Raw genomic sequence first — 25,206 nt, forward strand, 5'->3', positions numbered from 1 at the left:
CAAATTCAGAGTTATTACTAACATATAAATAAGACGTTTTTATTAATATATTTTAAATATGACTTTGTTCCGGGATGCTGCGCTGTGTAGTCTGAAAAAAAGTTTATCGACGGTCCAGAGATGATTATTGCATCTATAATCATGGCCTGATAATGGAGGAAGTAAGAACCTCTGAAACGTCGGTAGACTACCAGGCTCAGATGAGGCAACATCTTAGAACACAGTCATCTTCATATTCGCTGCCGCGAGGACCTGAAATATCACTCACCGTGTTTTAAAGCTTAACATGGAAAATATTCCCCTGAGAATGACCTCAGACTCTTCAGAGTTAGTGGTTTATTCACCGGATTAGTGTAGAACATTGTCACACAATTGTTTACATATATCAGCATCACTTTCTGTGTTTGGAAAGAGTCGCGTAAAAGAGTTCTCCTACAAAGATAATGAAACTCAGAATGTAACCTACAAAGAGTATGAAGAAAGTCACTTTTAAGTGTGAGAGCGAAAATGCAAAATACAGATCATTATCACCAGCATTGCCGTCGTATGTAGAATTTCCGCTGCTCTTCAGGTGGTATTCCCATTTCAACATTGTCCAGTATCTGTCTACGAGACCAGCATCAATAGTGCGTAGAATAATAGTATTGAATCTATCCAACAGAGGACTCCCTAGTTGCAAATACATGACAAAAAACATTTTATGTATATCCTCATTAAGAAAGCAAACATTTATCCATCTTTTGTAGATTGGAATAAGTTTAAATGCGAGATATTCAGCTTGTAATGGAATCGATATCATTGTGATGTCCTGTGATATCATCAGACGCTCCAAACACTTTTCGTGGTCTAGGCATTTCATACGACGTAAGTTAAGTTTCGTGTGATCATAATACGTGGTACTGTTGAGAGCTATTTCTGTGCCTTCTTGAAAAGCATAAATTAATCCAGAGTTCATGAGATCGTCAAACGTTGAAATTTGTCGGCGAAATCCGGGCTTCACGAGGAAGGTTACGAAGAAAGCTTGGAAAATAATGTTTATCACGAAGCAGTACGAAAGGAAAATCAAGAGGAAAATTCTGAGTCTGGAAGTGCGAGGCAATCTTGCGACAGCCACACCCATGAAGATAGCCCAAACGTCGTGAAAGCTACGAGTCATCGAGTTGTACAGGGCAGATTCGTAGCTTCTAGTGCCTAGAAAGCAGACGGTAGCCGTTGTCAAAATCAGAACCAGAATCAGCGTCAACCAGACGGGCACAGTGAAGATTCCAAGAATTGTTTCTATTCTGGGAACGGGCGTAGGGCATGGGACAAACCACTGGAAAACAGTTTGAAGGTACGGAGTTGTTGCGTCAGCAAATTCCAAAATAGACAAATGCATCGGAAAGGCTCCGAGGACAACATCGAGCTCTCCAAAGCTTAAACTCATCAATATCGATGTTCGCTGACTAACACTACTTCCTGCTGGTGTGGGAAGATACACAAGAGTCATATTCATAAATTTGCTAACGATATGAAGGAACTCGATTTCCAAACCTCTGTATTTCTGGATATTACCGTCTTGAATGTCGTGACGAAAAACGTATGGCTCGCTACCAGCCACTGACACTTTCAGAGGACAGGCCTGTAAGTTTAGAGGAATTTTCTGGGGGAATAACAACACGTCTTTAAATGAATATCCATTGTCAGTAATGATCCATCGATCTAGTATGGTGACTTCTTGTACGTTGGCACAGTGTCCTGAACGATACGGAAACCAGGTGTATAATTCAAAAGCCATTGGCTCTTCTTTATTTGTTGCGTTGTCGTACGTAGGCACTAGGAGAACGATGTTCATGATGTTTTCACTCTTCCAAAGTTCGTCGAATAGTTTAAGTGCAAAGAGCTTTGGCTGTTGTGTCTTGCCAGTTACCATTACAAAGAAATCGGCTCGCTGGTTCCACGATCTTAAACGCTGGAAAGTGCCAAACTGTTGGAGCGCGTTCTCAGATATCTCATCGTCCGTGTGTTCTGGAGATGTGACCACTAGGTAGTAATCAATTTTTCCCTCAACTTCGGACGTTGGCTCTGATGATGACTCGTCATCAGGCGTGGAGACACAAAGGTGCCAGCGTGACTCGTGATGAATTGTCTTCAGCATGAAGTCCAGCACGTGAGAGTCATAACTGCTCTTTAGGGTGTGTACGATGGCGCGTTGCTGAGTAGCGTTGTGTCCAGTCTGGGGTAGTGAGAATAATAGACGTCGCCCTGGAATGAAGTGTTGATTTAAGACTGCCATCTGACACGAAATAAGTTGGCGTTCTTCCGAAGTAAGGAGGCTTGCCAGTACAATGTGGATGTTTGCGATTACTGTCAGTATTGGAAATAGTTTCATCCTGATTTCGCACCTGAAATAAGAGACGATAACACAAGTGATCTCTGTAGTATTTTAAATTCCTGTATCTGAGCCGAAAGCCCATTATACCCTATATGTCTACGGATTTCGTGGGTTTTGTTCAGTGTTCGCAAGGAAATAGATTCCTAAGAAGTGTTTTGTTTCCATGATTAGGAAAAAATGATGATATAATTTCTGAATCATGGTTTTAGAAAGCATTGCTTGCGTATAATTTTTTGATAAAAAGTTTTCCAGCTGTTGGAAAGAAAGCCTTCAACATCCTTAGACTTATTTGACATGAAAGAAATATTTTGCATGCCTGCTTTTTGTGAAATGATAGTTCTCTATTCAAACGTGATAACTCAACAGGTCTACGAGCAAATTACAGAGCCAATTGAGAGATCTAGACTTAGCATACCAAATATCAGCCACACGTGTCCACTAATTCAAATGATTTTATACAGCAGGGACACAAAATTGACTAGGAATATGTTACAGAGGCTGGACTTTACCTTCGCTGTTCTACTTATCAGATAGACATAATCATACTTATACAGTGGCTAATTGAAATGAAAAATTAATTTCGAAATTAGTCATGATGAAGATGGATGTGTTCTGGGATGTAGTGTCCTGTAGTTTTGTAGATATTGACTGACATTTCAGAGGAGCTTACTGCCTCATTAATTAGGACTAGACTACAAGGTGGTACATCCCAGAACAACATCTCTATACTCGTTGCTGATACCTGTAAATATTGAAGTATTTTAAAAGTGGTAAGAATACGTTGTTCTTCTGCGTAGTTTTAGATATGAACTACACTTTTATGTGCTTGGTGCCGATATAACGTCCCATCACTTAACAGCGGCTTTTTGTATCCACTCCACGCTTTTATTGATAAGTTTACTATATTCGTGTTGATGCAGATAAGGTACCATGAAATTGCTGAATAAAACATCGTTGATCCCCTGGGAAATGCAGTAAATTGTTGCAGGAAACATTAGTCTATAGACAGGTCATTTCTGTATTTTCGTCTGAGTTATACCATATCGTAAGTGTATGTCATTGGGGGTATAATAATTTGGTAAGTCTGTATACACACGTGCACACACATACACACACCTGAGTTAGAAGTTTAATTATCAGTCTTTTAAGAATTAAATACAAGGAACAGTTAATAAAAAGCTAATAATCGCTCGCTCGGTAAGACATTTTACGGAATCTAATGGTTAAATATCTTCTTTATAAGAGCCCATCAGTAATCAGATTAATCCAATCTAAATCCAATATACTATTTCAAAAATGCATTTTAATATTATCCACCTACCTAAGCCTAGGTTAGGCTCTTACCTTCAGGGTTTCCGATGTGCAATTCTCTCAGCACCTATGCGTGCTACATACGCAGTCGGTCTCATCGTCCTTGATTTTATCACAGTGTTGTTATGCCGCGTAGTCTGGTAAAAGGTCACAGAAGTTTCGGAGGTTTTTGATGCTTCCATCATCACGGCGATGATCGCAACAACCCATAAGGCAGCCATCTTTGCACTTAGTGCAAGGTGGTCCTCAATGTGAGTTTTTTTGTTCATTAAGACAAATGGGGAAACTGGCAAGGAGTGACTTTAATAAATGATTACTTCAGCCAGATCGTGTTGTATTACGCGCTAGAATGCACTTAGCAATATTGAAGATGCTAGATCAAGCGGAATGAACCATTTCGGAAGTGAGCCACGAGCAAATATCTGTAACAAATTACGGCGATACCGATTTGGCCGCGGGACGCCATTATAACCACAAGTCATGCAGATTGTTAACTCGATACGGCAGAATGGATGTCACTGGAGGTACCTTAGGACACTGACAAGCACCCCACAAGATGTCTGCCTTGCCCGGAAGTGACCCGGGAAAAGTAGAATGCTATAGGCTTTAATGTTATTCAGTAGTTACTGAGGCATTATTTCACAGCTGCACAGGTGCCCAAAAAAAGGATGTATTATACACTTCAGCATTGTGGATACTTCGTTTTAGGACACTCTGTATTATTTATTCTACGCGCAATATTTATATTTGATTCGGAGCTCTCCTGTAGTTTTACGTGAAAAATCTGAAATATTAAGATAAGGAGACGAAAGTGTGAAAATGGAGTATATATTTTTTTCAAAAGCACTCTTTGCAAATTTGCATACTTTATTGGCCTTTGTGGTAATTTTTTTCAGACAGATATACTGTTGAAAATATAATGGACATTACAGAGAAGAATTATATTTCTATGAATTATGTTGAATGTTTAGCATAAGTTTTAAAAAAATTATTTATTAATTCGGTTTATACGTAAAGTAATCTCTTGACTGTCGATTATGGCTCGAAGATTTAGGTACCAGTATCATGAGAAGCTGATATTCTATCTGATCAACACAATTAACTCCACCGACTTATAGCATATGGTTTTTACCAAATTTTATAAAAAAATATATTCATTAGTTTCCAGGCTCAAACATCTGGACGAACATGAATTCATTATTATGAGTTAATCTTAAGACTCTCATAAAAGCCACTTTCTCGTCTTATGTATTGCAAGATACCGGATCCCTTCCTGTTTCTTGTGCGAAAAGAATTTTTGTTTTGCGATCGAGTGTCATTTTAATAAATGAATGGAATCTGTAATAAATCTGAAGCTGTTAAAATTTCGACAAATTCCGAAATACAATTTGCATCGTCGTACATACTCTGATACTTTATATCTACTCAATCTTATCCTGCGCATGCCCATACGTGAACACACAAACGGATATGGTTTCTACATCGCATGGCTGCCGCCAAGAAAGTTCGTAAAGTTTTTTAATTTACCCTACACTTCCGGTAATGGGCAATTTCCAACGTGAGCGCCAAACTTTGTTACGCGCTTTTAGATAAATCTTAAATTTATGAAGGGATTGAGGAAGTTCAAGACGACCACCTGGAAATTAAATAGATGAATCTTCAGAATGCTTTACCGTAGATTTACCCTTTAAAACCCACCCAATGGTAATTATATGTACCACTTTATTCAACATTCAGTAACTCAAAATTTTGCCTCTAAACTGTGTTTACCGGATTTATGTAATTTTTTTATATAAACAACGATTATTTTCCTGAACAACACTAACAAATTAATCTTTGCAATGTAAACGTGTTTTCTTTGCGGTACGGACCGAATTCGTAATTGTTATTTAGACGTGCTTCGGCTTCAGAGGGTTAAATTGTAACCTGTAAATTGTTTCACTGGTAGTTGAAAGTTTTACGGGAATGGAGTCACCAGCATACAGTGGCTTGGATTCTACCATCAGTGGAGTGCTATTGATTCTGAAGTGCAGCCAAACTCTGATTGTACGAGTTTAAATATAGACGTAGCTCAAAAGCAATGACGTCACGCTATTAAATTAAATATTAAACTGGGACTTTTATTCTCATACCGACTGTCCTACGGCGCCTCTCACCGAAGAAAGATGTCCATCCGCGTAACATCTCACAGTTCAGCTGAGTTACAAGGATAAGTAATGTTAATCACTGTTTATTCCGAGAATTGTACAGAACCTATAAAAAGGTGGATAAAATGCAGATTTATTGAACGTTAAAGAAATTGGTATCCATAGTTACCACTACGTTTTAACACTTTAGATCTTAATGGTACCTATTATGCCCACATTATTTGTCAGTAATTCTGCATCTTGTATTTCTTTTTTTTTTGGTTTCAAGTGATTATCAGTGTAAACAGGGATTATTTACTTAAACAGCGTTAACCAGCGGATCTTCGTAATGTTGAAGCGTTGTTTTCTTTGCGGTACGGACTGTTTAGACGAACTTCGGTTTCAAACAGTTAAAGTGCTTAGATACGTCCCAGAATGCAAATAAAAGTAACGCAGTACGATAATTTTTTATTATTTTAAAATATAGGCCTAACTTTTGTCCGTGGTCTTTGTAGCTGCTGGTGTCCTATCGGACCGCGTGTGACGTTTATGCAGATCCAAATAGAGCTTCCAGCCATTCTCGTAAATGGGATTTTCTGCAAGAAAATAAGAACACATATTCTTCAGGAAACCTGGCGAATTTGCTGAATTTTTAGTAAACAGTGCACCATCTTAATGGACGGGTTAGAGTAAACTGGTTATTAACTGAAGTGCTCCAATGTGGTATTAGCGTTCAATTTGACTGAGACCTAACCTTACCTTAACGCTTCTATCCTTCGTACAGCCACAGGGAAGCCCATCAGGTCACTCCATTCAAGTTCTCGATTTCCCTTCAAAGCTCGGACATCGTTTAGGGTCGACACAGCTTGGTCACCGTATGCGGTCTGTAAGGACGACATATGACGTCGTTCAATGAAAACCACAAAACACATGTTCTGTGTTGATGCACACAACTGAAGCTAGAATAGCTTAGTCAGCGCAGTGAGTGGGCTGCAGGCCGGATGACCTGGGTTTTACCGGTGGAATCTGAGGACGACCCAGTCCCCTCTTCAGCGAATATCACAGTTAAAGCGGCCGTAGCGTGAAGGCGACCATTCACTTTATACTTCAAGCGTGTTTTTCACACACACCTGAGAACAACTGGGGCAGTGTGCCAAAATGTTGGTTGGTCATCATTTGCTGTTAAGGGATTTTCGACCTTATGGGATCAAATGACTAAGTGTGTTTCCTAATTCCGATTTTCCCGTCATTCTTAACGGGCAACTTACAAGTAATTATATGACTATAGTCCCACTCGATGTTCTATAATATATGAATATGTTATTACATCGTTAAAGTAATTTGGAAACCTTTGCAGATGCTGGGAAGTGAAATTGAAGTTATTGTATCAGGATACTAAATTTCTGAGGGAATAAACGGGAGAAAAGTTGCTTTTAGACATTTGTGAAATTCAAACCCGAAAAGGTCAGCTGCACTGATGACGGCAGAGCCCTCCAGGGGCTTCGTGTTTGTAGACCGCCCAGGGCAATGCGTGGTATTGAGTTTAATTAGAGTCCCTCTGGGACGAAACGAATTCACGTCAAGTGGAAATTTAATCTAAACATAACATATTGCTGCAGGAAAGTTTGTATAACAGAGTTTATGATGGCTATTTTACCCTTGATATTTATTCTTCTGGACTCAAAAGACTTTGTCGCAGCGTTTCCTAGCGTTTGAAAATAAAGAATGTGACTTTGCAGTTCTAAGGATTTCCATTACAGTGACCCAACGCCCGTCGCTGTCATAACCTGACCTAGGTCAACCCAATTCACTGTTATGAAATCAGTGCGTGAAGCAGAGTCTTTTTCAGAAGCTGATTGTACCCTCAGGTAGTCAAGAAATTCCCCGACATTTACGGAAACAACAGGTTCATTACCTTTTTCACAAAATCTCGCTACCGGTTCCTATCTTGACTCAGATGAATCCAATACACACCTTCTAACAGTATTTCACCAAGATTAATTTTAATATTATCTTTCCATCTACGCCTAGGTCTTACAGGTGGACTCTTCCCCTCAGATATTCCAAGAACTATTTTATATCCATGCACATAATAGCTTTAAAACCACACGTCAGAGTTCACCAAAGTTTACAAATACTCCTGTAGCGAGGGTGGCGTTTTAAACGAAACGCCCTGTAGTTTGGGAACAACTGCTAAGAAAATGGCTATCTTCTAAGTGTTTGAGCCTGTGGTAGAAATTGACCATCGTTTCGGAGGTGCTTGCTGCCTATGTTATTAGAGTGACAAGCCATTGGCTCAGTAAACACCTCTGAAACGTCGATAAGTAGTAGTCCAGAAGATAGTAATTTTAATAACCGTCGGCCTTAAAATCTGAATTATCGCATACGTAAACTTGTACTTAATGTACGATTCATGTTATTTGTGTGGTGGTGGCACTCCTGCATTAATGTGAACGTGTTAGGTTCATTAGTCTTGCCCAGAAAATGCCCTCAGGACAGCAGAATTCCCCCTTTGCTTTTGAGTGAAGGGCTTGCCTTCCGGTGTTTTGACAAGCATTCATTCTTGCCTCACAGACATCAGTTGAAAATTAAATGACGCTGAGTCTGTCTGACGGTCAGCGATCGGTTTTCTGACCTTATCTCCTCTGTTTTGCTTAAGCGTTCCAGTTCGCTCTGCTACAACTCTGCGCGAATGTTTTGACGTCATGTCGGAAAAGACGGTGGCCTGTTTTGATTTTCTTTCCACTGGAAAATGAGTCCACGGCTTATTTGAATTCAGCAGTAAAACGCGATAGTATCCCCTTGCTGTTGGAGGATTTGCGACGGAAAGGATTTCCCTCATATTCGTAAAACTGAAGTCTCTGTTTCTCGAACTTGCCTGTTCGTAGAAGAAAATAAAGCTGACAGAAGATGTGGACACACAAAGAAAGAAAAAGAAATCATCTCTGGAGTTTCTTTTACTGAGGATTACTGCGAGGAATATTTGTTTCTCGTATCACATCGCTGCTAAATCGTAGCTATTTGCGAAATATACCTCAATGGCCGACATCTTACACGGGATACCGGCTGTCCTCATTAATTCCGTGTGTGGTTTTCCTCAGTCTCTCTCTAAGAGAATGATGGGATGCTCTTTTAAATAGTCGATGACTATTTTTTTAATATTTGATCTGGTCACTGTAATAATGACGTCATTTCGACACTTGGCAAAGTTTTAATATTTGGGAACGAAATTAATTTATCAGAATTTAATTCACGAGGAAATTAAGAAGAGGCTGAATTCAGTTCAGGATCTTTCGTGACAGGCCATTTAAGGCTCAGACTGTCTTGGAGCGAACCTGGGGTTCAAGGTTCTAATCCAACCCAGGACATAGTTTTCTGCGTTGTCCATCATACTCGCAGGCAAAACGCTGGAAATTGATCCCTGAAAACAAGAATTTTAAAGACGCTTACCTTCTTATGCACCCTGTTATAATCTTGGTTGTATCGACGAGGACCGTTGTCCAGATAAGCAGGTCGTGCCTTCGTGCCGTGCAGAATGAGCGTGAACGAAGCCAGAGTCCCTCGGTTACTTTCTGGACCAACCTGTGAGAAATTACTTACTTACTTACTTTTTTAAAAAAAAAACCCTCAATAACGTTTTATAATTGATCTGGCCATGATATCCTGCTTCTGGAGTCGAGCTCCGAGCCTCAGGAATATGAAGTACGACTTTTAAGCACGTCGATTTTCGGTTGCATTCCGATTGACCCCCCCCCCCACAAAAAAATAAAAATCATTTTGAATAAAATCTTTACGATTAAATCGGAATTTAAAGGCCTTACTATACCCTAATTGTTTTGCGTAAATGAGCCAAAAATGTTGTGGCGTTTCGTACCTCGTCGATGATGTCAAGAATCCACGTACCGCTCGGTTGCTCACCCCAAGAGAGAACTGACATGAACTTCCAGTCCTCGAAACCTTTGTCTGATTGGTCGCGCTGCCTTGGGCTAAGCAGCTGTATTCCGGTTCCTGTAAACGGGCGCACACTTAACGTGATTGCTTCGACCGCTCCTTTCGACATTTCACTTATTAAATTACTAGCAACAGCCTACGGCCCGTTGAATCTGTGCTTCGTCTCAGAGTGAGATCTGAGATAGACAAGATGGCTACACGGCGCAAAGCCCCAGAAGACAAGTCATCTAGACGCTGGCCGCAGTGAGAACCGGGAATCTTATCCTGATGCTGTAAGGTTTTGAACACGCGACCGCCCACCTGCAGGAGAAGTTAGCTGCATCTCCAAGGCCCCGCGCAAAGTATACGCGACGTTCGTCACGACCTCCACGTGCTCCAGAAACTTTATTTCCTTCCCAGTCCCCGCACATCCGTCTGTGTTGAACACAACTTCTGACTTCACTCCGTGTACAATTGTCGCGTTCTTCCTAAACAAATGAACAAAATTAACCAAGTTTTTCCTGGAGTTTTGAATACAGGGTCTGAGTTAATGACGCAATGTCCAGCTGTGGTCTCGGATCACATCAGTGCAACAGTGGACTACGTGATGCGGTTTCCCATTAATAGAATTGGCCGCGAAGTTTGGAAGATAATATTATAATGTACGTACAGGATACTGGATTAAAGTGGCTCAGGGTAGTGGCCCAATGTCTCACTTTTGTGAACACGGCAATGAAAATTCAAATTCATTAAAAGAAGATGATTTTCTGTCCCTCAAGGCATCCGGGTCTCTGTACCACATATCGAACTGTAAATTTATATGTCGTCGTAACAAATATAATACGTGGATTACGGTTAAAGAGAGAAACTCACAGAGGTTCTGCCGATACCGTGCAGATGGTTTTTGGAGGGACAGTGGTCCAATTTGCCGCTGCAGTAACCAGACCATGAGCATTCATTAGTCCGAAACCGAATCGTGTGTTTATCCAGGCACCAGCCGCATTACGCTGCCACCCGGAGTTGTCGCTCAGGGGTGCGTACTCGGCCGTCCACATGACCAGGTGCTGTACGTCTCTCCAGGTCAGCTCCGGGCTGCAAAGTCAGTTCTCGTCTCATCTCTCATATTTTCCATAATAAACATTAACTTTTTATTGATACGAGAATGACTGTGACGACGCGTAATGATATGGATTTTTCTCTGGCCATCAGCCGTGTGGAAATGGAGTCGTAATCCAGTGTCTCTGAGATTGCCTCTGCGTCTGTTATTGGGGTTGGAAGACTCCGTAGCATTCAGTCGCAGAGAGAGAGAGAGCTTTAAATCTAGCGTTATAAGTAATTATTATATCCGTTGCCATGGTAACGCTGTTAGTGATAATTCGCCGTGCGATTTGCATCATTGACCGTAAAACCTACTACATCCAGCTAAAGAGTAATGTAATAACTATGAAATTCTGTAAATTTGTTAATTTAGGGACGTCATGGTAATTCGGGAGTTAAAACGAGCATATGATTAAATAATCACGTAGTTCAGATAAGAGAAATGAGAGATTTGTTAAAAATTTGGCGTGTAAGGTTGGAAACTATTGACCTGGAAGGCCTAGAAAAATATTGCGGTCAATATTAACAGTGATGCCAGGAAAATTAGATTGTGGGGATTTGAAAAGTGCCTCAGAAAACAGCAGACGCAGTTAAAACAATGGAGACACTGAAACGTTTTGTAATAAACGTGAATCAGGGCTTAGGTGCGTCGGAAGGAATGATGGCGAAGATTTTAGTGCGTACTTCACTTCCAGAGCGAGGGCGATAATCCCCGCAGCTAGGGGGGCGGACGCAGAAGTTCCAGTGTGTTTAATGGTGCACGTGTTTCTCAGATCCGTCGTTGCCTGTGAAATAAACAAAGAAAACAATATTTCGAATGCCGTCTCTTGTCTTGTCTCATCGTTGCCATGGGGATGTTTTTTTTTTTTTGGACGTACTTACTATCATCTGGTCGGAGTACGCCCCGCTGGAGTACGTTGCTGCCATCGTAGAGGCACAGCGTTCTCCGTACCACGGGAACTGCCCTTGCTGTGACGCGCTGCCGATGGACAGAGTGAAGACGCTCCCGATGTACCCGTCACAGTTACAGTTGTCACCCTTACTTCCACCATTGCCAGACGCCCACACGAAGACGCATCCCTTTCCCCCGCGACCCTGTGTCAGGCACGACGGGCTTAGACCACGAAAAGACTTTTGAGGATGAAGTAGGAGGTCGTGATCTGTTTTGAGATGGATTTGCCCTGAGACGACGAACGAATGTTCGGCTAACAGTTTCCGGTTGTGTAAGAGCTGTGACGTCCCAGCTGCTGTATTGAAATAATGTAATTCCCCCCCCCCCACCCTTATCAATAATTAATTTCTACAGCGTCAAGATTATTTTTGGAGACATACTCAGGACATTCTTGGGACTATTTAACAGATGTTCGTCTTGTCTGAGACAATAATAATATTGATAATAATAATTACTTTATACTTGAAGTTGTATTACGTAATAAAATGCATTTTCTAGCCAATTTTTGTTTTCTCCAGTTTTTTTTTAATGTTTCTGATACGGATTTTATAACATCGATTTAATGTTATTAGTTGAATTATACAGCTCGGCTGCGTTTAACAGCGTTGAAAATTTACGATGATGTTCGTATCTACATGAGAACAGAGACAACCAATACTTTGGATTTTAAAAAAATAAAAGATATGAACAATGCTATTAACGTGTTCCTTTAAGTCCAGAAAATGCAGCGTATACAAGAATAATAATCTATTGGCGCTGAGGTTTTTTTATAGCAAACATAACCCCAGAAAATAAATGCTTCGTTTATAATATCTCTAAAGCACAGAATTTGTGCCACCTGTTTTATCTGTGGAGTTCATTTATGGGTTTTGTTTGATTCTCAGAATAAAAAAAGTCGATTTCTCTTTACAGAATCAATCAGCTGAGATTTAGTAACTGAGACGCGTGTAGTAAACAATATATAGACAGAGAGAATAATATTTGTGGTTTAAAGGTAAATTAATTCTCGACTAATGGCACAGAGGTGGTTTTACCTGTTGGATGCCACGCTCGATGGCTTCCTGGGCAAGACGACCAGGGCCTTCAACTGTTTTTCCGTCGTCATTGGGGCCCCAGGAAGCGCTGTAAATGTCAACTTTATCGTACGCGTGTCCCAGGGCTGTGCCTTCTACACGATCGTTAACCATCCCATCCAGAAGACGAATACCTTTGTTACAAACAAATGTTTTTGATGAACCATATTATTTAATTTCTTGCAAAAGACCTGTTAACTAGACGCATTGTCTTCATCAGACTAATGATACGGTATGTAATGGGGGGCGGATGACTTATGTACGTCCGCTCACCTCCTATTTTAGCGTTAAAAGCCACGCCGACTCCACACTTGCGATTGTTAGCAGACATTGCGATCTCCCCTGCACATCGAGTGCCGTGGGCATTGGTCAGTGCTTCGTCGTACCTCGGGGTCGGATCACTGTCGCCATCGTTAACATCATAACTTATTTCAGAATCCTGCAAAACATGGACAGACGATTCCCCGAATTATAATATAATAGGATCATCACTTGATTTGCCTAGGTTATCTTAGACGGTCAACTGTAGTTCTGCATTTAGCGACTTAAAAATATATTTTTAAAAAATTTAAGCTATCATGGGTGCAAAACGAGATAGTAGCGTTGGTACTGATAAACCATAACGCATACATACATTATAATAAAACGTATTGTATAGACCAGTGATATTCAAAATTTTTTGTTCGCGTAACCTCAGATATAATTTCTCTTCAACTTTGTACCCCCAAAGTTGTTGGTGTATAATTCAAGTTATACATAGTATATAATGTACATCTAAAATAAATTAAATAAATTACATTACTGATTATTCAGTGTTTATAATAAAATAATATATTTTTTTAAAAATTTCACGTACCCCCTAAGATGTCTTCGCGTACCCCCAGATATAATTTCTCTTCAACTTTGTACCCCCAAAGTTGTTGGCGTATAATTCAAGTTATACATAGTATATAATCTACATCTAAAATAAATTAAATAAATTACATTACTGATTATTCAGTGTTTATAATAAAATAATATATTTTTTTAAAAATTTCACGTACCCCCTAAGATGTCTTCGCGTACCCCAGGTTGAATACCACTGGTATAGACTATTCGATGTTTAGTACATGGTTTTAATGCTTTAAAATGTCTACTAACGTATACGATACGTATCGTAAAAGCTCAGGAATGCAAGAAACACATAACGAACAACGTCTTGGAATGGAACTCGTTCGTAAACCGAGAGTTTCCTGTATAAAAGTATAACACAAAATAAATGTTTGGTTCAGTTACAGACAATAAGAAAGTGGTGTGATGATACTGAGGTACATTCTAAACAAAATAATACTGCTTTGGAACACAGCGCATCGAATCATGAAAATTTTAATGAGAAACTCACGTAGTTTCCCTGTAGATCGTCGTGTGTGTACTCGATACCATCGTCCAGAACGGCGACCCTCACACCGCGGCCCGTGATACCCATTTTGTAGAGCGGTAACACGTGAAGATCCAATTTGGGTAGATCTGGTCTCGTGCGAGTATCTTGCTAAGGCAGAAAGAGTGGGCGTTAGCAGATGGGCCGTGACTTATTTAAATATGATTTATTTAACGACGCTGCCAGTAGCTGAGTTTGCAAGAAATTTAATGGAAAACGAATTTGAAAGGATGCAGTCGTGGCCTACTGTAACCTTTTCACCTTCCTTATCACTTAATTTTACATTTCACCCACAGAGTTTATTTAAGAGTTTGGAACGATTCTCCGATTAAACAGCGATCATTTCCTTAAACAGCGTTAACAAGTTGATCTTTGTAATGGTGAAGTGTGGTGTTTTCTTTGCAGTACGGACTGGATTCTTATATATTATTTAGACGAGTTTCGGCTTCAAAGGGTGAATTCATAAATATTTATAGGACCTTCAGTTTCAAAGGGAAAGGTCACGAAAAGCTTGCCAGGGACGGCCCTACACCCTACATTACCTTTCTCTTCAACTCGTAATTAGCTCTCTCTCTCTCTTTTTTTTTGGAAAAATGTGAAGTTGGATGAACATTGATAAGATGCACATGCAACTTACAAGGTACCACTCCTGGTCCCAGAGTTCGTCATTGAAGAGCCTTTCTACCCTCTGGGTTGGTACTTCGAGATCTGCTCTCTTGCGTCGGACGGCCGGCGTCTGAACGCCAGAGTCATCTAGCGGCGGGATGAAATCCCGCTTTGCTCGCAGCTTCACAAATTGCTGTTCTGCCCACACCACCTGTTGGGAAAGAAAATAACTTGTGTCTTGTTAAATTCCGGGTTCTCACGGCGACGAGTATGAAGATGAGATCGTCTTGTAGTCCGGTAGAAGTTTACCGACGTTTCGGAGGTACTTGTTGCCTCCATCATTATCGTCGTCATCTTCTTACTCTGTTCTTTCCCATCCTCATTTCATATATTGTACTTTTACTATGTAAATGCCATGGTTACCTCCTCCCCTACCCTTCAGTGTACCCAAGTTTCTCTGCGGTACAACGTCTTAGAGGAATCTTCAACATAATTGTCTGTTTTAGACCATTCAGGACCCTCCGAATTATTTTATCGGTCATTAGAAAAAGACCACGTGTGTTCCGTAGCAGAGACATACCCTCGCATCCCTGACCAGTCGCTGTGTTAGCCGCGGAAAAGCCCTCTTGTGAAGAGGAGGGTGATCTGACTTCAGCATTCTGTATGTGTCCGGAAATCCCATCACCTGGAACAGAAATTGTCAAGATGTCAGTGAGGAAACTTAGAGTGAAAGATGTTACTTAAACCGGACACAGCAGTAAATTCCGCCTCGAAATTTTTACGATTAGCTACTGTAAGCAATTCACTGACGTATCGAGTTACTAGCTGTGAGATACAGGTGTTCTATTATTGTAATTTTCTTGTGCGATAAACTAGTTTTTAATAAAACAAAGTTCCATTTTAGCTTTGTACAAGGGTTCAAATTGAAACTATAGGAAACACAATTAATTTCCCATCTCCGAAACGTCGTTTTACATTTACTAGACGATGGATAATATCCATGAAAATGTTTTATTCAATTGACTCTTCACCATCGTCAAAAAGTTTTAGATTTGATATTAATTTCACTGTTCGTCTGTTACGTTAGACTCTCAGTAACAAGTTTCATCGATACCCATTCAATAAACAATAAATCTGCAAAAACAGAATCCAAATCAGGAGCGCGTGGACGGAATAATGATGCCCAGTGCTGCCGTCCGGAAAGACGCAATTGTACTCGATAACTCAGCGTCTATGTAGTTGCATATTTTGCGTGAGATGTCTCTACTAGCATCCAGCGTCAGGCAGATTGATTCTAACAGCTGTTATACCACGTGACGTTTGAACGGCGTCGTACAACTGGCATCCAATCGATATATCGATTTACCGGCAGCAACGACCCTGTGGACGCCTACGGTGACCCGGGTGTGGACGCTTATACCAGGAAAATAACAGAACCGAAGAGGTGGCGAGAATCTAGCAGAGGGGTCCAACCCTTCCCTCTGTTAAATTCTCCCCTTCGTGGGGGGTGTGAGTCGGAATGGGGAATATCAAATCGATATCCACTATCCTCTTGTATGTAGTGAGTGCGAATAGGTGTTTCGCGCACTCTGGCGGCAATGCCGCATGATAGAAGGGGGCATTGTCCGTAAGTGGGAGGTCTAGGCTACTGGCCGGTGTCAGAGAGATCGACAATGCAGAGGGGATTCACTCCATTTCTAATTATGTAAGCGTCAGCCTTTTCCATACCCTGGATATGAAGTTGACAGGACTCGTTACCGATCTCTGAATGACCAAATATTAACCAATATCACGTTCTTAAAAAAATTCCTGCAAATTTTCTCTTCAGCTCTTAACATAAGCGCGTCTCAGAGACTTAATGTGGTCGCTATTAATTTTAACTAATCTCTTCTTATATATTATATATTATAAATATATATTATTTAAATCTTGTCCGTCTAATCACAATAAATTCTTATTAAATATTAAAATATTACAATATTACAATTTTAATATTTAATAAGATTTTATTGTGATTAGACGGACAAGATTTAAATAATATATATTTATAATATCACAATATGACGCAACTTTACCATCTCATAATCTCTTCTTATTTAGAAACCCTGTGTAGGCTAGTCAAAACGCTGTGGACTTGTATCACTGTTCCTTGGAAGTTAGTTGTAGGTTGTTACTTGGTATGAAGGTGTATTATTATTGAAAACTTTTTAATATTATTCTCAAATTACCTGTTATCATTATGACAGGGCGCTGAAGAAAATATTTGGATTTTAGGGGTACAGAGAGAGACTGAAGAGAATTTCATATTGAGGGACGTCGTAATCTTAACAAGCAGGTCTGATGTGCGTGAATTGTATCATTCATTGTGGAGGTAAGAAATATTTACAAAATTTTGGTGAGAACAAATAAAATTAAAGACAGAGGACTATAAGAGAGGATAATATTGAAAAGAATGTTCAGGAAAAAGGGTGGAACTGTGTGGTCTGGATTCGTTTTTCTCAGGACAGTGGCTGATGGAGACATCTTTAAACATAGTAATGAAATTATGAGTTCCATAACAGGTGGGCATTTTGGCCATGCTGTGGCAGATTTCAGGCTACAGATATCAGAAACGGCTGAGAGTACATTTAGGAGGAACATCCCGACAAAGTCAAGGCAAACAGTAGGAAATAGTTGTGCGTCATGATAGTACAGTGGCTGTTTGCCTTGCACTCACTGATAATGAACAGGTCAGGACTCCATCTTTGACGTCACACAACAGATGCCCAATATGGCTACTTCCGAAGCACGTGAATCGTAGCTGCTGGTTGTAGTGGTGTTAGGAACAGTTGTATTTCATGAATGCCAATCACACACACATATTTCTTGTGTGGTGATCAGAAAGTTCTTTGTCTTTGATTCTATTAAATATTCGTTATATTAGAAACTCTTTTGTACCAACGTTATAGGTCTACGTCTTATATAATATGTATTTTATGACACGTGAAATATTAATTAATTAACTTTATATGAATTTAAGTCATATTTTATCTATATGTTAAGTAATATTAACATACAGTATATTATCCAAATCATCAACAACAGTTTATGATATAAAATTATGGTATACATCCTCAGTACGAGAGACATCTTCGCCTTTGTGGAGATAAGTTTCAGATGGACCCCTGACGATGAGAGTAAAATTTAAAATCTTGTAGCTTTGTTATTAGAGTTGTAACAGGTCAGGAGTTTTCCTTGTTGGTCTTCTGTACTGTAACGTCATAAGGCCTTGAAGGTATATACCAACGTCTCAGAGGAACATTCTGCCTCCATATTCAGGGCTGAAGAACTTCAGCAGTGAAAAGTATTCGTTAGGGAATTAATTTTGATTTAATATTTATGATATGTTTCTTATTTATAATTTTTCTTTGTTTAATCTTCATTATGGAATGTTTTATAGATGCATTTTTTAGAACGTTTGACATACCAATATGTGTCCCACGGAATAAATTAGCGTGATTTTTATATATTTATTTGGAGAATATTCCAAGAAGCTGGAAGTTGATTCAACAGTACTGTGATGGACACGAAACTGGTCGACGTTTCGCAAACCTCGACGTTGTTTACGAAGACAGTGCGGTAGTCTTCTGCTAACCACGGATTTCAATTCCCGTATCCGAATTTTAGCATTTACTTCTATATTTGTCAATCGCGGTTTTCAGAAAGGCAACCCCCTTCGTCTGGCTAGAAATTTCTGTTTACAGCTCAGCCCACTCTTGCACGCCTAATGGTAATTAGGGCTTTAACACGACTCGAAGCTGACCCACAGAATCGAATGAAGCAGAAACAGGATATGTTTTACAGTGTAACACGGCCTCCACCCCTCCCCTCTCGCCCCCTTACCTACTATACGCGATTGGGGCCATTCGTCATTGCTTCGTTCTGTACAAAGCTCCGTTCGTAATACCTCACTAATGAATACAGATGTTCACCAACTGTGCATGTATTGACATTAACTCTGCCAACATATATCAACACCATGAAGTGAACGGGGACGGAGACATGGGTTTGAATCCTTGCTAATGTCACGGTGTTCTGTCTGCGTCGAAAATTGGCGGAAGGGCCCACGAGCCCAAACACTTAGTTTCACCCAAAACCCATCAGGACACTGACATTCTGCTTTTCAAGAACTCCGCTCCTTACAGCATGAGACATCACGGTAAATATTAAAAGTTTACAGACTGACGTCCTATTTAACGTCAGCAGAATTACGAAGTGGGGTGTAAAATGGGAATAAGGGCGAGAACAGTAACATCGAAGAGGTTGTGGTACCTCTGACATGGGAGAGACAGGAAATTCGTATAGAATTTTGCTAGGGAGGCGTTTTAAGAGATGATCGCTTTTAAAACAGAAAATGATGGGTGTATAATATTAAAATAGACGTTTATGGAGGTATATTGTGAGAAATGTGAGCGAAAGTGATTTAGGATCCATCCAGTGGTTGAAACAAATTGGGACATATGTGATCATTGTCAATTTGATAGCGTTAGTTTGACTTACCGCTGGAGAAACTTACGAACAAGGCGTTGTTTAGACACGAAATTCCCCGTGCTATGAATAATGTAGAAACGATAAACCGTTATGATTCGTGATAAAATAAATTTAAATTTATAATCCAGTCTGATTATATGTAATTCTCAATGTAAAATGGAAATTACAGCGTATCTATTGCTTTTAACATTCTTATCAAATGGATGAAAAATCAATACTGTTGATTTGAAATTTGAATATTTTAAAGTTACTATTTTCTCAATCTTAAAATGGTCTACGACGATATCCACATATGTTTTTTACTCGACGGCTTCTTAATTATTCCTACACATCATTTATATTAACCCTTCCACTATAACTGTATAATCGATGATTCTGAGAAACTGTCGTTAAATAAACACATGTTCAAAGCTGCGATGTTAAAAATTGTGCCTGTCCATGCCAAGAAAGCGTACTTTAGTAGGAGTGCCTAAACGGAACAGATTTATTTTGGGGAGGATGATATTAAAATGGATTTAAAACAAGGGGTTTTAACATGGGTCAAGAAATGGGTTTTTGCGAACAGGGTAATGAAACTTTGGATTTCGTAAGAGGCTGAGAATTTCTTGACTAAATTAGGTTATGTCAGCTTTTCAAGGACGAGTCTGTTCCATTTGACATTCTAAATACGTTCGTTGCGCATTTACGTCACTGCATTGGACCTATGGTGTTCCCATATCATTTATTGACAAAGACAATCAATATCAAACTAAACACTAAACCATACCGCATGGAATCGTAATTATTTCTGCTGTTGACAGAGATAACCAGTCACTCTTTACACATAAGATAGTGGAATGTAAAACCTGAATTTGAACCTACATTACAGTATAACCGACTGGAACAAAATTAATCGGACTGTGATACAGGAAATATATTTTTTTAACTATATATATCATTTATAAGATATTGTAAATGCGTCATATTGTGATTCATAAGTATTAAAATATATTAATAGTGACCTGTGATAATACAACGAACGAATAAACAATACAAATGGACAAGAACATCATCAGAAAATGAAGACTATAAATCATAAAAAACAATAAAAATCAGTAATTTAGTGATAAGTTTAAACTACATAACACCCGTTGATGGCTAAATTATAGCCGAAACTAGTCGTGTAAGTTCCTATTGTAATCGAGTACTCGATGGGGAACGTTAAATGATGTTTTAATCTTTTAACATTATTATATTTGTGATTGACGGCAAAAAATTTTTAATATATTTTAATATATATATCATGTCTGAAAAATCCTTGGATCTCTGTAGCTGTTGAGATTGTGCCAGGAACTGCAGCTGATTATGAGTTAGATGAGATGCGATTTAAATAATGGATTTAGTAACAACAAAAGCTGGCATTTTAAAGAAATACAGGTTAGTGATAAGAATTCTTTTTTCGTTAAAGATAGTGTGAAAATAAATGGTTCTATGGATTTCAATTAAACAATTGTTTAGTTCGGTTCAGTCGTTATAAAGGAAAATGTTATAAATATGTAATGTTAATAATATGAATTTAATTTATAATTCAATCACATTTTTATCGAAATTGATGTTAAATGTGCCGGCTTGTCTTCGATTAAGGCACGATCCCGTCCTCTCCAGTGGTCAACGTCTAATCGCATGTTATCTTGTTATAAAAAAAGGCCACAGACTGTCATTTCTTTTTGCACGAACTCCAGGAACTGAAACCGTTCTCTGGTTCTTGGATTTAATATCTTTGAGTTTCGAAGTTCGCTTTAGCAACGGTGGCGTCATTTGCAGGTACGTCTGAGACATTACAATAGCTGCAGGGTGGCGATGTTCAGAACATTTGAGACGGTAACTACGTGCCAGCGTACTCATCAAGACGACCGTCCTTTCGAACTTCATAGCGTGAAATACAGGGTGTTCATTTAAAACCTCAACATTAAAAATTTTTGTTGTGTAAAGTAAGGACAATGTTATTTAAATATAAATCGTATTCGATTTAAATTTACATCGTTACTTTTCAGGGTTCAAGAAATTTTGTGTCAGTTCATTTATCAGACAAAAACTACGAACCTATGAATTCCACTACAAGGGTAAATGTTGACCAACGGCTGGCTGATTGAGGTAGGTCACAATTATCAGCAAATTTTTAGCATCTTACACGTGTCCAGGCATTTGAAATGAAAGAGAGAAACGAATTCTTCAAACAGTGACGAAATAGAAAAACCCACGAATTGTACTCGTACATGTCCGTGGCCTTCACAAAAGCTTTCATAATTTTTTTTCACTCGTCATGGACGAGCAGACGAGTGAGTTTTCTGACTCCTGTTAATTCAGCTTAACATTTATGAATAATACACACTTAAGTCTGTACTGAACTGAACGTGCTGTAGTCTTACCAGACGAGCACAGTGGTAATTATACATCGTGCTGTGCATCGGACAAATTAAATACGGTAAATAGCTTATTTAACCCAGTTCCAAAGGGATTCGTTATGGTAACTTAATATGAATGATTCCCCTTTTATAGTCCATAATGACTGTACTGCATATTAGCGCCAAGTACGATGTGTTAGCTATATTAACGCATCCATTTATATGTAATACTAATACGGTAGTAGAAAGGGCCTTGTCGAAACCCGTAACCGGGAGTTTCTGGTTACCACTGACTTTTAGAAAAACGACGGCATTTAATTTATATAATGCACTGAATGAACAGAGATGCAATCGGTGGTTCGTGAGAGAACTGCTAATCCGTACAGGCTTTAGAGGGCTGTAATAATGGTCCAGATATTGTTTTATGTGATTCATTACCGCATTCAGAATGTGTAATAACAAGTTTTAAATTTGACTCATTTATTTATGGCAATCATAGACCAAATAGCCTTACTGAACTATTACTCACACATTTTGAGTCTTCTGATACATTTGTAGTTATTTGATAAATTTTTACATACGTACACTAAAACTTTGTGTAGAGTCTTTTGCGTTTTTCTGACATATCTGCACAAAAAACTTGACATATCATAATTTTATTATGAGAATTAATATATATAAAACTTAAGTTTCAAGCAATTTAATCGACTTTTCTTGAGGGACTAAATGAACTTGTAGGAATATTGTTCGTGTTACTTTAATAGGCGAGTGCACTCCATAGCGAAGATTTTGGTTCGACTCGTTCCGGTTTGGTTTATGCAACGGGACGGCACAGAAGGTGGTTTATTGAAGATCCATTTTAATATTATCCACCAAAACCCGCCTGTGTCTCATAAATAGCCTATTCCTTTCAGGTTTTGCTGTTTAGTGTTGTACAATTTATCATCTGTCCCATCCGTACTTCATGTTCCGCCCAGCGTTGATTTTAATAATATTCATTGAATATTTATTCGCATTAATGTAATATTATTACAATGAAACTACTACATAATTCTGATATTTCGAAGCGACCGGTCTGTGCAGGAGGGCTGTTGAAGCCGGCATTCAAAACAAATTATTTATAGAGGGACAGTGGGGCTTATCCCAAGGGAAGATTTACGTTGTTGAGGGGCGGGGGGGGGGGGGGGGGTGACTGACTGACCCAGCAGGTGGCACCAGGAGGCCACGGTGAAGCTGTCCGTCTGTTTCATTCGGGTTTAATTAAATTAAACTCGTTTATCTGTTGACGTGTCCCTTCGCCCTGACAACACGTGGGGTGCTCCGATAATTTGAGGGGTGATGATTTAATAATGTTCAGTGGTATACTGCAGTTGGGAAAAAACATTTTTGCGCTGGTATTTTTTATGTCTTTTTAAAATGACACAGACCAAAAATGAAGTCACGTTAGGTTGCATCATTCGTAGTATGGAGGATAAAAAACAATCACTGGTACTAATATTTCCGGCTCTGTTTAATTCGGTTTGATTGCCACCTATTGGCATAATATCCGCAAAATTTGGTGGAATTTAATACCTGAACAACTAGCTTTGTTTGATGATATTCTCTTTATATATTGGTGTCACATGGCGCAGTGTGTAAAAGAGTTACTTTTGGACAACTGTTGGTATAAATTACATGTTGGTTGTGATTGTTCCTTTTATTACCAAACCCTGTTTGCGCACACAGTAATTGGAAAAAAAATTACAACAAAAATATAATATAATTCGACATAGAACAAACAAATGTAAAGTTTCCACGAGAATTCAGATGGGATGAAATACAATGTTTCCGCATTTATTATGCTTAATCAGCTTTATACATTTTAACGGATTCCAGATTACCAAACGGGTTTGAAAAGCGAATTTATCCTGAATGCTGACAGCCATTCAACACGCATTCTCAGCAGTGAACTATGGATTTTTATTTACACTGGTGTAAAATATCCGTTGAAACAACGGGAAATTAGTTTGTTAATAAATACCTTTAAACCCAGTGTCCCACTTGCTTTAACATTCAACAAAGCTTCATTTTGTATTTTTGCGTTTCGTAAGATTGTAAGAGCAAACTGTGATTATTTCCTTAAACAGCGTTAAGAAGTTAATGTTTGTAATGGTGAAGAGAGCCGTTTTCTTTGCGGTACGGACTGAATTATTAAATGTTATTTCTGCATGCCTCCCATGCAGTCCTCTCAGAGTAATATCAAAATTCCGCTCTATAGTAGCCCCCCCCAAAAAAATTAACGTAAATTATTCCAAACGCCACCCCCAAGGCCAATATCAAAATTCAAAATTAACGCAAAGACCCGAATCAACTCCCCCCTTCCCTATTTCTTACCCCATCCTGTCTCCTAAATCCCTTGTCCTCACTAAACTTATTCATACCAGAAGGACGAGCGGGCACTGCCTGGGAACCTTCGTAGCCCACAACAAACTTTATACCCCTCCCCCATTTATAACAGTAGTGCCTATCGCTACTCCCCCCCACTTTCTCTCTTCTCTCTCTCTCTCTCTCTCTCTCATATTTACATCATTCATGACATCTTATATATTTTACGGTTTATACGAAGTCCTCTTTGTAATTATTATCTTGAAACAATTTATGGTATTATTTATTAAACTTCAAGAGTTTTATGGGTGATTCGGAAATCGAATTCAGTAACAGATTGAGCGATGAAAGTGGGGCGTGGTTAACACCTCCGTGTGTGAGCATTGCCGTCGTGCCCGGAGTGAGATCCAAGGAATTCGACCAACGTCACATCTCATGACCTCCCCCCCATACCCCCAATTCTTTGGGGCAACATACGAAACAGGAAATGTCACGTCCTCCGCTTTGACAGACGGCAAAGAGAACACTTCATACATTCCCTTTGTTTGCCAAGGGATTCTGGAAGTAATGAGCTGCAAGGCTGTTGACACAATTGAAACTATGGCTGCAGCTGGTTTCCAACTAACGACGCACTGAACTGAAAGAAATTCTTTATGTTTTGCCTCGTAATAATCAATACGTATTTGATAAGTGTCTCGTGGGGTGTGGTCGTTCCTACGTGACATTTTGACAATGTGACTTAAATATAGCATCTTAGAAGCTGGACTTTTTCTCGCAGAATATAGTACAATTTAATATTTAAAAGATTAAACTTAAATTGAGACTTCGGGTTAATGTAATTGCTACATTCATGGGCGTAGATATTCCAGACGAATAATGAAATGGTATGCACAAGATGAAACCCGATAAAATTCTTGTTTTTGTACAGATCGAAGTTTGTTACATCCCGAGATTTTTTTTTTAAACTTGAAGTTTCATTTCCGTGTTGACGTGAATTCGCCTGCGATTTCCATTCATTGCCAGATTAATCCAGTCCACTTC

General features: G+C 39.2%; 2 protein-coding genes and 1 long non-coding RNA gene across 7 annotated transcripts in view; 1 reads left to right on the plus strand and 2 right to left on the minus strand.

Moving 5' to 3' along the window:
* Positions 1-321: 321 nt before the first annotated feature.
* On the minus strand, positions 322-4,381 carry LOC110838090 (uncharacterized). Its single transcript, XM_087344860.1, has 2 exons — positions 3,719-4,381; positions 322-2,384 (listed from the first exon to the last, which is right to left on the minus strand). The coding sequence occupies exon 2, from the start codon at positions 2,369-2,371 to the stop codon at positions 392-394; it is 1,980 nt and encodes a 659-aa protein (XP_087200986.1). The 5' UTR covers positions 2,372-2,384; positions 3,719-4,381; the 3' UTR covers positions 322-391.
* A 1,878-nt stretch (positions 4,382-6,259) lies between these two features.
* Positions 6,260-25,206, minus strand: part of LOC110838089 (neuroendocrine convertase 1) — a 156,321-nt gene continuing 137,374 nt past the window's right edge. For 4 of the 5 annotated variants that reach the window (XM_087344856.1, XM_087344857.1, XM_087344858.1 and 1 more), the window contains 13 exons: positions 15,468-15,572; positions 14,919-15,098; positions 14,246-14,392; positions 13,138-13,303; positions 12,826-12,998; positions 11,722-11,934; positions 11,524-11,624; positions 10,615-10,833; positions 10,063-10,229; positions 9,686-9,819; positions 9,262-9,393; positions 6,571-6,695; positions 6,260-6,407 (listed from right to left, as the gene is read on the minus strand). In XM_087344856.1, the coding sequence (XP_087200982.1) occupies positions 6,359-6,407; positions 6,571-6,695; positions 9,262-9,393; positions 9,686-9,819; positions 10,063-10,229; positions 10,615-10,833; positions 11,524-11,624; positions 11,722-11,934; positions 12,826-12,998; positions 13,138-13,303; positions 14,246-14,392; positions 14,919-15,098; positions 15,468-15,572 (1,911 nt within the window). In that variant the 3' untranslated portion in view covers positions 6,260-6,358. The remainder of the gene's footprint in view (positions 6,408-6,570; positions 6,696-9,261; positions 9,394-9,685; positions 9,820-10,062; positions 10,230-10,614; positions 10,834-11,523; positions 11,625-11,721; positions 11,935-12,825; positions 12,999-13,137; positions 13,304-14,245; positions 14,393-14,918; positions 15,099-15,467; positions 15,573-25,206) is intronic. The other variant, XM_087344859.1, reaches the window with a different exon arrangement.
* The window catches only part of LOC110838094 (uncharacterized), a 34,273-nt gene continuing 27,876 nt past the window's right edge, over positions 18,810-25,206 (plus strand). Inside the window, exons 1-2 of the long non-coding RNA XR_015534093.1 lie at positions 18,810-19,085; positions 21,451-21,550. This is a non-coding gene — a long non-coding RNA (uncharacterized LOC110838094). The remainder of the gene's footprint in view (positions 19,086-21,450; positions 21,551-25,206) is intronic.

The sequence above is a fragment of the Zootermopsis nevadensis genome, unplaced genomic scaffold, assembly GCF_977971745.1.
Source record: "Zootermopsis nevadensis isolate Lab colony 2312 unplaced genomic scaffold, Znev_1.0 Znev_ptg000008l, whole genome shotgun sequence".
In the NCBI taxonomy this organism is placed as follows: Eukaryota; Metazoa; Arthropoda; class Insecta; order Blattodea; family Termopsidae; genus Zootermopsis; species Zootermopsis nevadensis.

Coding starts and splice junctions, on each gene's coding strand:
- LOC110838090 (XM_087344860.1), bottom strand. CDS start 2,371: ATGAAACTATTTCCAATACTGACAGTAATCGCAAACATCCACATTGTA.